Source organism: Quercus lobata, chromosome 5, assembly GCF_001633185.2.
Source record: "Quercus lobata isolate SW786 chromosome 5, ValleyOak3.0 Primary Assembly, whole genome shotgun sequence".
NCBI lineage: Eukaryota > Viridiplantae > Streptophyta > Magnoliopsida > Fagales > Fagaceae > Quercus > Quercus lobata.
The window spans coordinates 51779137-51794719 of record NC_044908.1 but is presented as its reverse complement, the minus strand read 5'-3'; the positions used below and the strand labels follow the sequence as shown (position 1 = coordinate 51794719).

The 15583-nt window shown below is 33.9% G+C and overlaps 1 protein-coding gene across 1 annotated transcript in view; it reads right to left on the bottom strand.

Annotated features, from left to right (window-relative positions):
* Positions 1-14278, bottom strand: part of LOC115989507 (probable leucine-rich repeat receptor-like serine/threonine-protein kinase At3g14840) — a 60377-nt gene extending 46099 nt beyond the window's left edge. Inside the window, exon 1 of the mRNA XM_031113203.1 lies at positions 14057-14278. Within this exon, the coding sequence (XP_030969063.1) occupies positions 14057-14062 (6 nt within the window). The 5' untranslated portion in view covers positions 14063-14278. The remainder of the gene's footprint in view (positions 1-14056) is intronic.
* Positions 14279-15583: the final 1305 nt, after the last annotated feature.

The window sequence follows — 15583 nt, the reverse complement described above, 5'->3', positions numbered from 1 at the left end:
ACTAGAGCCCTGAGCTCTTGAATTGTCTGCCGGTTCCCAAGCCCCTGGCATTTCCAACAAAGGAGATTCATTGGTCCTGGTGGGGTTGGGAACTAGCCTCTGCCAATGTAAGATTATCTTCGGTACCAACCCCATGTGCCAACTTCGGCTTCTTAGAAGAGCTTTGCTAAACTTTCCTACCTGGTGTGGCTCTCTTATTCCTTGTGAGTGCCATCAAACTAACCTCATTCTTAGAGGGGGTGCGGGTTACTCGTGTCCAAGAGGGCTTAGGTGGAGGTGGAGTACACGTAGGAAAATACTGAGAGTTAGAGGAGTCCACCACAGGAGTTCTAGCTGACCTGTCATTATGAATAAGGGAAGGAATATTGCATGTAACTGGGATTGAGGAGTTACTTTCTGCATGAGAATCTTTGACAGGAGGAATTTTTGAATTAATAGACTCCTAGTTTGGTATGGTCTCAACGTTCCCATCTATACCCTCCATCGAATCAAATTTTGTCAACTCCTCATCAATTTCATGCAAAGTTTGTGTAAACTTTCCTTCTTCCTCTAGCTGACCCCCAAATCATGGTGGAAAATCCATCAAATCCCTAGAAATAGGACATGAGACAGAATTAGAATTAATTGCAAGTGAAGAATTCGGAATTACCTTTAAAGGCGAGGTTTTCGGAGCTTTGGTCTTAGGCATGGTTGCGTGAGGATTTTTCGAAGGAATTGAATTATCAAAATCCTTAGAACTCTTTGAATCCTTTTTTTGCTGATAAAATCCCGGGACAACAACAGTGGTTTTCCGGATTTGATTGGATAGCGGTGCTCGTAGCCGTACTCCATATTTCCGATCCTTCTCCGTGAGCGTACCCTCACTATTTATCCACAGATCGCAGTCTTTATCCCTATGAATTAAATAGCCGCACCAGTAGCAAATACTTGGTAGCCTCTCGTACTTAAAGGATACCCAACCCGTATTTCCTCCATCAAGAGTGATTTTAAGTCCGCGGCATAGTGGCTTTGTGATATCAATGACGACATGAACTCGTAAGTGGTCACCACCTTCCATTATTGAGAAATCCGTAGGACAAACTTCACCTATCCTCAGGCACAGACCTTCTGCCGCCTTTTTATTCATAAAACTTATCGAAATATCATAAACTTGCACCCAGAAAGGGACTCTTTTGAAAGCCAAATCCCGGATAGGAATGGCACTACTGTACCTTTGAAAAACCACCAAGAACTTATTGAAGCTCCAAGGTTGGTTAGTGAATATTCTATCACAATCAAATTCATTCCTGAAGATAAATAAAAAGATAAGGTTGCCTTGGTCCTTAATCTTAAATCCGTCTCGAGTACGCCAAAGCTGGGAGAAGTTCCCAGCAATGGCATCTATATTAAGGACCTGTTTTGTGAAGAACCTCGCAGCCAAGATAAATTCCTTGGACCCCACATTTGATCGAAGATCAAACTCCTCATCTTCTGGTCCCTGTAAAGTCATTCTATTCCACCCTCTAGTAATTTCATCCATGAGACAAGAGAAAGAGAAGTGTTTCCAAAACCCAAAAGAAAGAAACCCCAAGCCTGCAACAACCAAAGCTACTGATAGGGACAGACATGCCTTCTTGAAGAAGGGTTAGACTCTTCCTCAGCCTAGGAGAAGTTGGAGAACCCAACTTTCACTAGCGATAGAGAAAACTGTAATGAACTCCCGTTTGAGGTGCTGACTTGATTTGCTCTATTGGAGACAAATTTTGGCAAAGCCTTTCCCGATAGAATCCCCAAGATTCTCAAAGAAGCTCATAGTCTGATTTATATATATATATATATATAAATATATATATATATAAATTGAATGAGAAAGAGAAGAGCATAACATTTTAAACTTTTAGGGAAGGAGAGATAGAGAGATTTAGAAACCTGGTGAAATGATACTGATTTCTAAAGAAACAATATTGTGTGCATTAAATTTAAAGGGGAACTGAACAGTTAAGAGAGAAAGAAAGGTAATCTGGTTCAATGGTTTTTGCTAAAGCAATTAATAACCTGCATCTTTTCAAATTCTAAAAGGATGTTAAAATTCCAATTTTTAAGAGAAGGTGAGATGAAAATTCAGATGCAAAAGCTACTATAATAAAAAGCCAAATGGCAAAATCTCATGCTCTCCCACATGAGATCTCTGCTTTTATATATATATTAACTAGCATGTAACTCATGTTTACACACTGGAATGATGAATTGTAGTGGTGTGATTGATATTAGCTTGAGTTATTAAACATATAGGACATCAGTTCAACTAGGACATCAGTTCAACTAGGACATTTGGAGGTACTAAAATGGTTTTTCTTTTGCAATTTTCATGATATTGGCTACATCAAGTTTCTCATTATACTGCTATCACATATATATTTTTGAAAATCACTGTTGGATACTACATATATAATATCAATTCACAATCATTATTCATGAAATTCTACTGAATAGAACACAAAAAAGAAAAAAAGAAAAATGTCCAATAGTATCTCCTGAATTGAATGGGGATAGGTTCATGAAATTATTCAGCTCAATTATAGTTTGTTAGAACCAACCAATCTATATCTACATATGTGATTCTTTCCTCATCCTCTTTATCTCTCTTTCTCCCTTCTACATTTTCTTTTCATCTAATCAAGTAGTTTGATAAGTGCTCTTCAGATTTCCAAGTCCAAGAAATCTTTCAGTGTTTGCTCTAATTTCAAGAGAATGAGCACGCGTATAAAAAACCATACACTTCAAAAGAAAAAACTTATATCATTTACTAATTTTTTTTTTTTACTAGTTTCTCATTTACTCCAAGTCCTACTCCTAGGTGTGTTACTATTCTTCTTTATCATATATTTTTATTTAATTGATATTACATATAAATATAATAAATTATTATTAATTTGACAAAAATGTGTAATTAGTAATTTAATTATATTTATATATGTATTCAATGTTTGTTGTCTTATTGATCTTTAATTATATTTAGTTATATTGTATACTAAATTGTATTTAGAATACTATTTTAGATTATTGTATATAATATGAAAGTTGTATGTAGAGAAAAAAAAAATTAATCATTTTTTTTACTCACCCCACAACAGATTCCTAGCTCCAACATTATTGACCCCTTAGAAACAAATCTTGGAGCCGTCATTGCGGGTGGTTGATTATTGACGGTTTTGGTGGTTGTTGGCTGTGTGGGAAAGACTATATATTTTACTAGAAAATTTGTATATTTACTGTGAAAGTAGGTATATTTTATAGGAAAGTCTTTAAATTCTATGAAAATTTTTATGTGTTCAATGGGAAAGTCTATACATTTTGTGGTAAAGTATTTAATTTAATGGGAAATTTATTACATTTAATAAGAAAGTCTGTATATTTTTATGGGAAAATCTATATATTTTGTAAGAAAGTTTGTACGCTCTGTACAAAAGTTTGGACATTCTATAGGGAGGTCTGTACATTTTGTTGATACCGTATTTTGTCCACTCTTGATTTGCATGTTGGAAACCGAAAATTCTATAAAAAAAAAAATCATCTTTTTTTCATTGAGGGACTGTGGGAACATCTAGATTATTGTGGTTTAACCTAATAAGACGTCAAAGTGCTCAAAGTGTTATTTCAAGTCAAAGTGACCAAAATGCCCTCGGTCAACCTCAGTCAACCGAAAGACGAAATTGGTCAAAACTCCACCAAAATGACATTTTTTATGTTTCTATATCAAATCCAAGATTATTGGAGCTTTTTGTCAACTTTGACCAAATTTGACCTAGGGTTGACTTTTGTGGCGACTGAAAGTTGACTTTCGATCTGATAGTCCGATTGGGATAATACCAATTCCATTCCAAAAAATATTGAATTCCCTTTCAAACAATGGCTCATGGGTCAAAATTGAAGTTAAGACGGTTGAGATATCATGAAAACTATGCAAAGAGTGTCAACTCGCCTACCAAGCCCATAACCTTTGATCCGACCATTTGATCTCCAAAATGTCAAATGATCTGGAAACTAGACATCTGTATCTCTCCAATGACACTGAAGTATGATCAATTAGAGCTTGGTAAAACCTTCAGATGAGTGCCCAAAGTCATAAATTTAGATGGCATGCAAACTTAGTATGTGTTAGAAGCTTGCTAGCGTGCACTATGTGTGCGCTTGGAATTTATGGGCATACACAAAGTGTACACCAGAAGACGTAGTGTCACAAACTAAAATATAAAAACCCCTTAGCTCCCAGATGAAAAAAAAAAAAAAAAAAAAAAAAAAAGAAGAAGAAGAAGAAGGAAAATTTGGGGTCCTGGGGCAGTTTTGTAGAGCAATTCTCTCTCTCTCTCTCTCTCTCTCTCTCTCTCTCTCTCTCTCTCTCTCTTTTTATCTAAATTCTCTTCGAAAAACATACATCAAAACCCTTGATTCTCTCATCCTCCATATATCAAGAGGTAGTGTTCTTGCTTCCAATCTACACCCATTTAATTTCTAGCACTTTATTACTTTATTTCAATTTCCTATCATGTCTATTTCTTTATTTAAATTCTCTATCATGTTTTTATTACTTTGATGATGTTGTCTTAACCTTAACCTTCTTAGCTAGGATATATCTAAATTTCTTATTTGTACTCTTTTATGCCATATTTGCATGTTTGGAAGTCATGCTTTAGTGCCTATTGTTTTGGTTAAATTGTCTATGCCTTGATTTTGTGTCTCGTGTCATTGGTATGGTGTAGATCTTGATTCTCTAGTCAAGGTTTACATCCAAACACCCAATTTCAATAAAGGGTTTGGATTAGAGTCTTAAATACATATTTATGCTTGTTTGGCTATTTACTTGTTTTTATGTGTTTAATTCCTAAATCCTTCATATCATGATACCATGTTTGGATGCTCCATGCTTAGATCCATGTTTATCTTTGATTCTTGTGTGCTTAGATTTAGGTTCTTGCATCTCTACCATACTTCACATGCTTTTTATTCTCCCTTTTAGTATGTGCTTGATTGCACCTTTTGTGTTTTCCTTAGCATTTTTGTTTGCACCTTTGTGCTTTTTCTTGTCTTGTTTGGTTGCATCTTTTCCCAATGTTTCTTGTATGGGTGCAACCACTCATATGAGATCATATGTTGATGATGTTGGCATGCTTATTGTGAGAGGACCCGGCAAAGGTGGTTCTCAAGAAAGAGATTTGTGGGTGCCTTTCCAAGACACCTCTCTTTTTGGGTAAGTGGTGTGGAGTCGTCACTTATTTTTTTATACAAAAAAATAAGAAAAAATTAAATGCAACTTTACACGACTGAAATGTTCCATTATCATTAATTGAATAAAAAGTACAAACTTGATAGATTGAATATTATAAGGCTTTGAGCCCTAGTTACAAACTACCAAAGATACATGGCTTTTTGTCCTAGTTACAATCTACCCTAAAAAATAAATAGAAAGATAAAGCCTAGGTTTACCTATCCCAAAAGAAACTAAATTCGGAGGCTAGGTTACGGAATGAGAAGTTGTTAGGCACCCATTTCGCCCAGACAAAGTCTGGTCTTCTAGACTCGACCAATATACCCTTAATGCATGATATGAATGATATGTTGCATACATGACAAACTTAACCCTAAACTAAATCACATAAATCTACTTCATGAATGTGTCCTCTTCTTTTAAAAAATTCAGATCTGTTTTTGTGAATAAAAAATTTGATTTGATTCATTAAAAAAACCCAGATCTGTTTTGTAAGTTAGAAAATCATGATTTGTAAAAAAAATTAGATCTATTTTTTATATTAAATAAAATAAGAAAAAGATTTTTTTTTTTTTTTTTTTAATAAGAGGACTACACCCATGAAATAAACCTACACTATTTGCATTAAACAAAACAAACAAAACAACACTACTTATGAATAAAACAAACAAAACATCACTACTTACGACTTTCTTTTTTATTTCAAAAGATTTTTTTTTTTATAAGAGGACTACACCCATGAAATAAACCTACACTATTTGCATTAAACAAAACAAACAAAACATCACTACTTATGAATAAAACAACAAAACATCACTACTTACGATTTTCTTTTTTATTTCAAAATCCACTATGTTTAAAAAAATTCAGATCTGTGTCTAAGGAAGATACATATCAGTTTTTATGTTAAAAGAAAATTAAGATCTGCATCTAAGGAAGATACAAATCTATTTTTATGTTAAAAAAAATTTCAGATTTGCATCTAAGGAAGATACAAATCTATTTTTATGTTAAAAAAAATTTCAGATCTGCATCTAAGGAAGATGCAAATTTGTTTTTATGTTAGAAAAAATTCAAATCTGCATCTAAGGAAGATATAAATCTGTTTTTTATTAGAAAAAAAAAAAATTAAATCTGCATCTAAGGAAGATACAGATTTGTTTTTGGTTGAAAAAAATGTGATAATGTGCTAATTTTGGAAACTCAAAAGGTAAATCATGACAACAAAAGCATTAAGAACATATTTCAACAAAAACATTAACAACACATGGCATGAACATTAGAAATTGAAACTAAAAGAATATCTACATCATGCATCATCAAAATAAAAGAAAACAGAAAAAAGGGTAAAGAAAAACCACCTCTTGCATGGACGTACTCTTCTTATTAAGGGAATATTTTAGGGTTGAAAAAAATTTATTCAATTATCTTTGAAACCTAAAATACCTTGCCTACAAAAAAGAAATTCTTAAGGCTAGAGCCTCCAAAACGTCTTTAATGTAAGAGAGAAAATAATAGAAAAAGGGAGTCAGAAATAGGGGAAATTAGAGAGCATGAAAAAGTGTGCTGAATTTTGAGATGTAGCCTCTATTTATAGAGGTTGGGAGGCTCGAAAAAATAGCTAAATAGATGTAGCCTCTATTTTAGCTTAATCCAAGTGCCCTCGGGCTGGGGCCCAAGTTTGTGCCAATCGGCACTCCAAAAGTGCCAAATGGCCTTTTTGGGTGCCAGTCCCGTGTTTGAATTTTGGTCCGTTTTGGGCTCCTTTTTGAGATTTTTTAATCTGGGACTTGCACTTAGACGCATTTTTAATCCATATTCTAAAAATTAAACTATTTTTTTTTTTAATAATTCAAGTATTTTCAGCAATGATTATCTTGTAGATAAATACTCTTAAAAGTCTTGATTATCCACAATTTTATTGTTAATTGATTATCCCCTTTATTCCTATGCAAGCAAGCCTATTTTTGACACTCACTAACAACCAATCACAAAATTATTGAATTAATTTTAATTGTTTAGTCAATCAGAATTAATTTAAATTAATCATGTGTGGTTGATTATTCCTAAATATAATGCATGTAGACCATGCAAACTTGATCATGCGATATCTTTCAATCCGATAGTCTGATTTGGAAATCAGGCATATCTTTGCGACCGTTAGATCCTCAAGATTATTTTTGTAATATGCAATGAATGTATTAATGTATGTAGTGCAATCATGAATTTTGGGTATATGATTGGTCACTCTAGTCATCTTTCTTGATTAAATTATGGGTGCAAAATTGAGTGTCTACACTTATATCTTGCCTCTCTCTCTTGTTCAACTTTGCATGTTAGGGTTTCTCATGTTAGCCTTGAGTGTGCATTATGGCATGATTAATTTTATCCTTGAGTGTGATGATAACATGCTTTGCCACCTTTGTGCTTATTGCTTTGCTTTCTTTATGCCACCTTGTGTGATCTCTATGTGTTGGTTGTACCCTTGCATGCTTGTTTGTCTTGCTTATGCATGTTTTTGCTTGTCTTGTCTGTGTAATCAAGCATTGTTCCAAGATATTGATTTCATGCGGGTTCACACCCGTCTTTATCCATAAAATCCCGAGACCTACTTTTGGGAGCTTTGTTTGTTGGCACGTCTGTCATCCGTAATTCAATTTAATGGATCTATGGACACTAAATCCAAACCTACATTTGTCCCTTGTGAATATATAGTCTCTTTGATCGTTTGTTTTTTAATATGCTCTCTTTGTTTGGTTCGTTTTAATCTCTTTGCTTGCTTGTTTGCTTGTTTTGTTGCATATGATGGATGGAGCATGTGTGCAACTTCCAAGAAGTAAGCAAAATGGAATTGATTAGTAAATATAGGGGTTTAGCCCCTCCGTGAGGTCCATTCTTCCCTTAGAAATTCCTTAGAATCATGTCTAGTCGCTTCCCTAAATTAAGGTTCTATTCTAGCTTCTTGCTTTGGGTCACACCTTCTAGGTGTGGATGTGTCTACTTTTCTTGTACATTACTTGGGACACACCTTCTAGGTGTGGATAGGTCTACATTTTGCTCTTTGTGTTGATATTTTGCGCATACTATATATTGTAAAAGTAGTCCTACACTTCGAATGATGTAGATAGATATTCATGCTTTATTGGGTGCATGATCTACCGTGTGTGTGATTGCTACTACCAATAACTTGTTTTTATTTGCCAATGACCAAAAATTAAGATTTTACCAAAACAAAGGATTGTCTCATGATAGGCATTGTAGGGGTGTTTAGCACATTCCCCACACGTAACTAGACTTCCAAATCCAAGAATCAAGCTTTTTATCATCCGTTTAGATTAGGAAAAACTGACTATTTCTTAACCTAGGATTGGTAAAAAAATCAAAATAGAGTTAGGAGACCAATCACACTGGAAAAAAACCCAATGATTGGTGGTAACTCCCAAACCTTAATTAAAAATGACACATAGTCATAGTTCGCACCCAAACCATGCATCATTCTCAAAAAGGGAAGAGAAGGGGGGGGGGGGGGGCAACACAAGTTCCCATCTATCTTTCCCCCCTATCCACACATGTGGAGAGCACACGTTGTTGTCTGGGGTGGTTGAAGGCCACAAAACATCGACACATTTTGTGATAAAATCTTTGTATCTTACGAGAAAGTGTATATATTTTATGAAAAAGCCTGTATATCTTGGTGGGAAAGTTTGTATGTTATATGAAAATGTCTATATATTTTATGGAAAAATTTGTGAAAGTGATGTTAAGGATCTAGTCACTAGAGTCTAGAGAGTAGAGAGCATGTTAAGGAGACTACTCATACAATTCAATCACCAAACCATATTTGTGCTTATCCCAAAAAGACTACTCAAGTTGTAATGAGAACTCTTCATAATCACTTAAAACACCCAAGATTTACCAAGTAAACTCCCAATGTGGGACTCAGTATACACTTATATAACACACACTCAATACAATGTAATCCAATTAAATTCACACTGTTTGAGGTATCGCATTTCCAGTGTGTTGAAAAATTATAACAAGACATTAACACATTTTAGCACATCACTTTGATAGCAATGAAGACTCGAAAAATTAGGTATGTAGGTTGAACATTGAAGATGCAAGCAAATATACTGCTTCCCCAATTCTAGCCACACATTATTGGGTTAGACACTTCAAACTAAATTATATAACATTTGTTTTCCACCTTAACCTAGTCAAATGTGGTAGTTACAAAAGAAGCAACCTGGGTTCGTACTTCATAGTTTACCTGTAGCCACAAGTTTCAAAAGAACATAAAAGGATGTATTTTACCTTATCTAGAAGGCATACAAAGTTCTCATCTGGTTGATATTTCATGTTGTTCTTCCCAGCTACAATTTCCAATGCAACAACTCCAAAACTAAAAACATCTGCTTTGTCGGTTAAATAACCTCGTAGTGCATATTCTAGTGCCATGTAGCCTCTTCAACACATGCATTAAGCCATTATATTTAGTTCACTACTATGGTCTTACGCACTTCTAAATCCAACAAGGCAAACATCAGTCAATTTCCAAGCACCAAATTATTTAATCAAGTGTTATGCATGCAATAATGCAATTAATAAAGCCACCATAACCATAAGTGAGTTTAGTTTCATTTGACTAGATGTGAAAACAAAACAACAAAAGTAAGAGTTAAAGAAAGGACAAGGTTCCAAATTGGTTTGGAGTTATTTTGCTCCAACTCTTAGGTGGCTATTTATAAGACTATTAATGTGTATTATTTAAAGTAGTCACATGACTCATTAAAAAAGTCATATAATTAAAAGTACACATGAATGCTCTTCTAAACCGCCAAGTTATGACTTTCATTCTCTTTTTTTAAAATTGGTTTTTTTTTTTGGGGGGGGGGGGGTTGATACTGTGGGGTGAACACAAAATTATAGCTATTAGTGCTAATTGATTTTGTTGGACCTAATTGATGTTGATGTTGATTTTTATTTATATATTTTATGTAATCTCATTGTGGGTTTACTTTCTTTCCATGTAGGATATAAATTGGAGAGCCAATTATAAAGTCTAGGGATGATAGATTAATGAAATTCAGATTATTAATTTTTCTTCTAATATTCGTTTCTCATTACATGCAAGCCAATGTGTTGATTCTTGAGTTCCTATCATTCATTCTCTTATGCTTAGTAGTGATTTCAAGAAACTGTAAGTAATGATTCATAGAGTATATATTTCTATCACCGCGCACCCTTGGCGTGATAGTTACTCCACAAATATAAGTGCTTGTGGGGTGTAGGGGGCAAGAGTTGTGGTTCAAGTCTCCAGGAATGAGTTTTACACACATATACACTTAGATTAGGCTAGAGTATAATTTCTATCTTGTATAAAAAATAAAAAATAAAAATTTAAATCTATATTTCTATTCTCATTGCTGTGGTGTTGATTCCAAACAAGGGCAAAACTGAGGTACAATTTATTTTCTGTTGAATCTTAGGTTCTCAAAATAAATTCTACAAGATGTTTGCATTAACCAATGCAGTACAAACAATGTTATCCTCCGCTAAGGACAATTAAATTCAACTATGTGGCCTTTCGGCCATGCAGTCACGTGGTTGAATTTGATTGGGGAACTTAAGATACAACACCTAAGGACTTGTACTTAAATTTTTCTTTAAAACAAAGCCTAAATGTTGATTGTTAGGTCATATTAATTTTTTTTATTCTTCATTTTGTTTCCTAAACACAAAGTCCCATTTTAGAGTTTTGTCTTGCATCATATCATGCATTCAATATTATTGTGACTTTGCATTAATATTGTAACAATGAAGTTGTCTAATCATGTAGACATTGTGGTTTGAAAGGACCCATAGATAGATTTCATCTGTGAATGGTTTTAAACCTAAGACCAAGTTTGAAGGCATTTATTAACCTTTAATGGTGGCTAACCTGGTACCTTTTCTTTATATCTACTTATTAGATTTCAAATCTCAAAGATTTAATTTTGGAGCATAGCAGTAGAATTCTTGATGAGGTCCATTCTAGAAAAAGCACTGGAAGAGTAGAATCCTTAAAAGACTAAAGGTCCAACTATGGAGAATTGCAGTAGGAGCACTTCCTCTAGACATAGATTTGGCCTCAAGATTAAAGATTGAAGAGGAAGACATGTGTTCCCTTTGCGGCCTAGAACTAGAAATTGAAGCTCATCTATTTAAGAATTGTATAGTTGCTAAAAAGACTTGTTTGGATGGTACTTAGGTTATGTATCATATGGCGAACATTTTGCCATGATATGACGAACATTTTGCCATGTCTTAAAACATGTAGGTAGTGAATAACTGAATATGATCAATTATAAATCTTTCCAACTATGATCTTTGGGTTTTGATGTCTTTGGAAATTTACTTATGATTTTATTGATGGAGAAAATTCCAGCTTGTTATTTTGTTGCATTCAATTTTGGAATTGAATGCAACAAATAAGAAGTGTTTGTAGACAAGCATTTGCCATCAGGCCAAGGGGAAAAAAAAAAGAAAAAAAAAAGGCTATAGCTGCGTTTTTAAAATGCGGCTAGAGACAAATTCAAAAACAAAAAAAATACTAAAATGTAATCCACAATTAAGACAACTAATTGTCCTCTCAATTATGGAATTTAAAATGTAATCAAAAATCGCTAGATTATATATTTAAAGCATTTTTTGTTGAAGAGATTAAAGTCAGATCAATCATGGCTTTTGAGTGGAATTTTGTGGTGTGTCTTTGTGTTAAATACCCTTCTATTGTGTTTGTTACTAAAAAGAAGAAAAAAAAAGATTAAAGTAAGATCATTGAGAAAGATGAATGAAAGAAGAAAAAAAAAAATTGATCTGAGATTCAAATAGTCAGCTTTGCGTTTGATGGGGGAGTAGGGTGTACATTAAATTCACCAACTCAACAAAATCGACCCAATCTAGCCTAACCCAATGCCTTGGTGGTTTTTGTGAGTTGATGGGTTTTGTTGAGTTAAAAGCTTATTTTTGAGTTTCAGGTCACGTTGAACTTAGGTTGATAGCTTTTTCAACTCATATAGTCCAACCTGAAAGCATCATATATATAAGTTTATTTTATTATCATTTTTTTAGGTTTTTAGTTTAAGAATTTTGAAATTTATAATATAATTTAGGCATTAATGTGAATTGTAATAATTTATTTAAAAAGTAATTAAATAGTCAATAAAAGTCCATTTGTTACACAACATAAAATATGTAAGCACAATCCACCAACCGTACCCAACAGAATTGGATTGCTTTTTACACATAATGGGTTATATTGGGCTAGTTTTACACGTAATGGGTTAGATTAGAAATTTCTAAACAAGCTCAATTTGGGTTGAAAAAACCTTTAAACTTAACCTAACCCGAATCATGCACACCCCTAAATAAGAGTTTAAGTTTTATTTTCTTAAAGAATAAAAAATAAATAAATAAATAAACGTGAATTGTGAGCATGTGGCTAAGCAATAAGAAATTCTATTTGTGTGTGAGGGGGATTTGGATCCCATATAATAATTACCATAGTGTTGCAAGATGTAAAAGTTTGAAAGGTAAAAAAGTAAAAAAGTTGAAAGGTTAAAAAATTTTCTGATTTAAAGGCTAAGATTGAAGGTGGATTTTCAACTTTCAATCTCATCCATTGATTCACTATTGCAAAGTGCAATAGCTAACGTATCAATCTAGATTTGTGTGGCAATATGTGCGAAAGCCTTAAAAGGGCACAATCCACCATTGAATCAAGTTAGGTTCAGATCCAATCGGACCTATGGTGGTTGTGGCAATCTATAGAAGGTCTCCGCCTTCAAAACCATACCTCAACAAGTCAAGTAGTGGGTTATCTCCTACAAAACTTGAACCACCTAATCCAATCAAAGAACTATGCAAACTCTTGTGAGATTTGCTAGATCCAATTAGATTTCCACAAGATCTGGTGGGAATTCCACCTAATCTACGCTAAATGTCATCAGATTTGGCATGATCTCATCAGATCTTTGCTGTTTTCCACCTCTCCCCATCAAGGCCTCCTTGGATTTTCACCATTTTCTACTGCTTCTCACCATTATCTCACAAATCTTTGTCGTTTTCCAAATCTCCAATGCCGATTGATCCTCTAGCCACCCATGGGAGGCTCGATCTACCACTACTCTCTGATCAACAGCGAGTTGAGCTTTTCTCCACCAAATCCGATCAAACCGATGGATTCCCTAGTTCAACATCCCTATTTGTTTTTACAGGAACAAAAAATCAAGATCCTTCTAACTTCCTCACGTTTATAATTTATTCCCGAACCCCAAATCCTTTTTTTTTTCCTATAATGAACAATATTTTGCCAATTGTAACTTATATAATTAGACCTCTGTTTTGTTTTATAACCGCAACCACCAGCCGCTGGGTGGTTGGGTTGAATTTTACAAAAAGGGAAAACAAACACAAAATTTTGCTTTACAATGATTGTGATACACTGATACTGGTGTAATTCGAGCTTGTCAAGCTCTTAATCACAAAAGGCACATTACAAAAGTGAGAGAATTGTTGTGGTCAAGAGGTATACTTGTGATATGCAGAAGAAAGAATCCCCCAGCTCTGCAACCAATTGATCATGACCACGTAGAAACTTCATTAATTCGAGACCGCTAATTGTTTATATAGATATACATTTTCTTCAACAGTCATACACTCATACGTCATAGCCTTTCCCTCACTTATTACTAGATAGATAGATAGATAGAACAAACTATAGAAGCGAGAAAATTAAACAAATACATAGAAGAAAAAGATTTCTTATACCTTCATTATCAGGAAGACGTACTGCTTGTGCTTTCTCTTCCATTGCTCCCATGCATAGAAGCAACATAAGCTTTACCAGGGTCATCAAGCTGATTTTGACATTTTCTTTCCTCCACTGGCTTGAAGTTGCGTGGAATTTTGTATGAAGAGGATGATATATATCTTGTAATTAATATGCGTCTGTGTCCCAGTTCAGAAACTTCTTTGGCGTGATATGATAAATCATGCAGGAACAATATAGGTCCCATTTCATAAATTTCTTTGGGTTATTTATATGCACATATAGAGTTGGAATCTTTTTACCAGGGCCAGGGATTTTGGACTTTTAATTATATTGAGCTTTTTTATATATTTAAATATCTTTATTTAAAATATTTTCTTCTCCTTTTTTAGTTGCAAAATCATATAGTATTTTTAATGAATTTCATGTTCATCTGCGCAATTTTCATCTAAATTTTCCTATAACTGTTTTCTAAGACATTCTTATTTATTTGTGAAATTATTATCTACATTTTCTATTATATTGTGTTTATTGCTAGCAACAAGAATCTTTTTAAGACTTGGTTAATTTTTTTATTTTTATTTTTTAATATAACTCTCTTTGTCGTTCCTTTGCTGAGAGCACATGGAGTACAGGAGTGATAAGAATAAGAAATTTATTGTACTCCGAAAGCAATGCCTGACCTCGTCCTCTCAAATGAGAGTGGGTCCTGACGTAATTTACTGTGGGTAATTTATTTTTTTGTTTAATTTTTTTTTCCTCCTTTATACAAGTGAGTTGTTGGCTTATTGAAGCATTGTACAATTGTGGGGTCCATAATTCCACCTACAAGCCAACTCTGACATAAATAAAAAAATTTAAAGCACGGTAGATAAAAGCTATATAAGCTAATCAAATAAATAAATAAATTAATTAATTAAATTAAATTTTTTATTTTATTTGTTTTGTGAATTCATCTCATTCATTTATTTGTCAAATATAGTTGAATTTTACAGCAATCAAAATATATATATATATTAGGGGTGTCTAAGGACCCGCATCAACCGACCCGCCCGCCCGAAACCGCCTGAACCGAAGGTCCATGGGCGGCTCCGAATGCACTCTACAGTCGGTCACGAATTGGCAAGAAAACAACCCGAATAGTTCGGTTCGGATCCGGGTTTCAAAATATTTCACCCGGGGAACCTGAACCGACCGAATTATTTATAATAATAAAAAAAAAGTAGATTTGACATTCCAGTCTCAGTCTTCCAGAACAGCCCATGCCCAGCCTGAGACTCAAAGCTCACACCTTCCCAACATGAACATCAGCCGTTCATCACAAAATAAAATTTAAAATTAATGGTGTTGATGAGAGTAAAACTGACCATGATATGACCGGTTACAGTGGCACAATAACCCATTTTAAATCAACAGTTATAATCTAAGATGAAAAGGCAATCTAACGGTGAGAATTAAATGGGAAGGATTTGATATCTCTCAAAAGTCTCTTCACTCTTCAGTTTTCACTTCAGAGATAGAGTTCA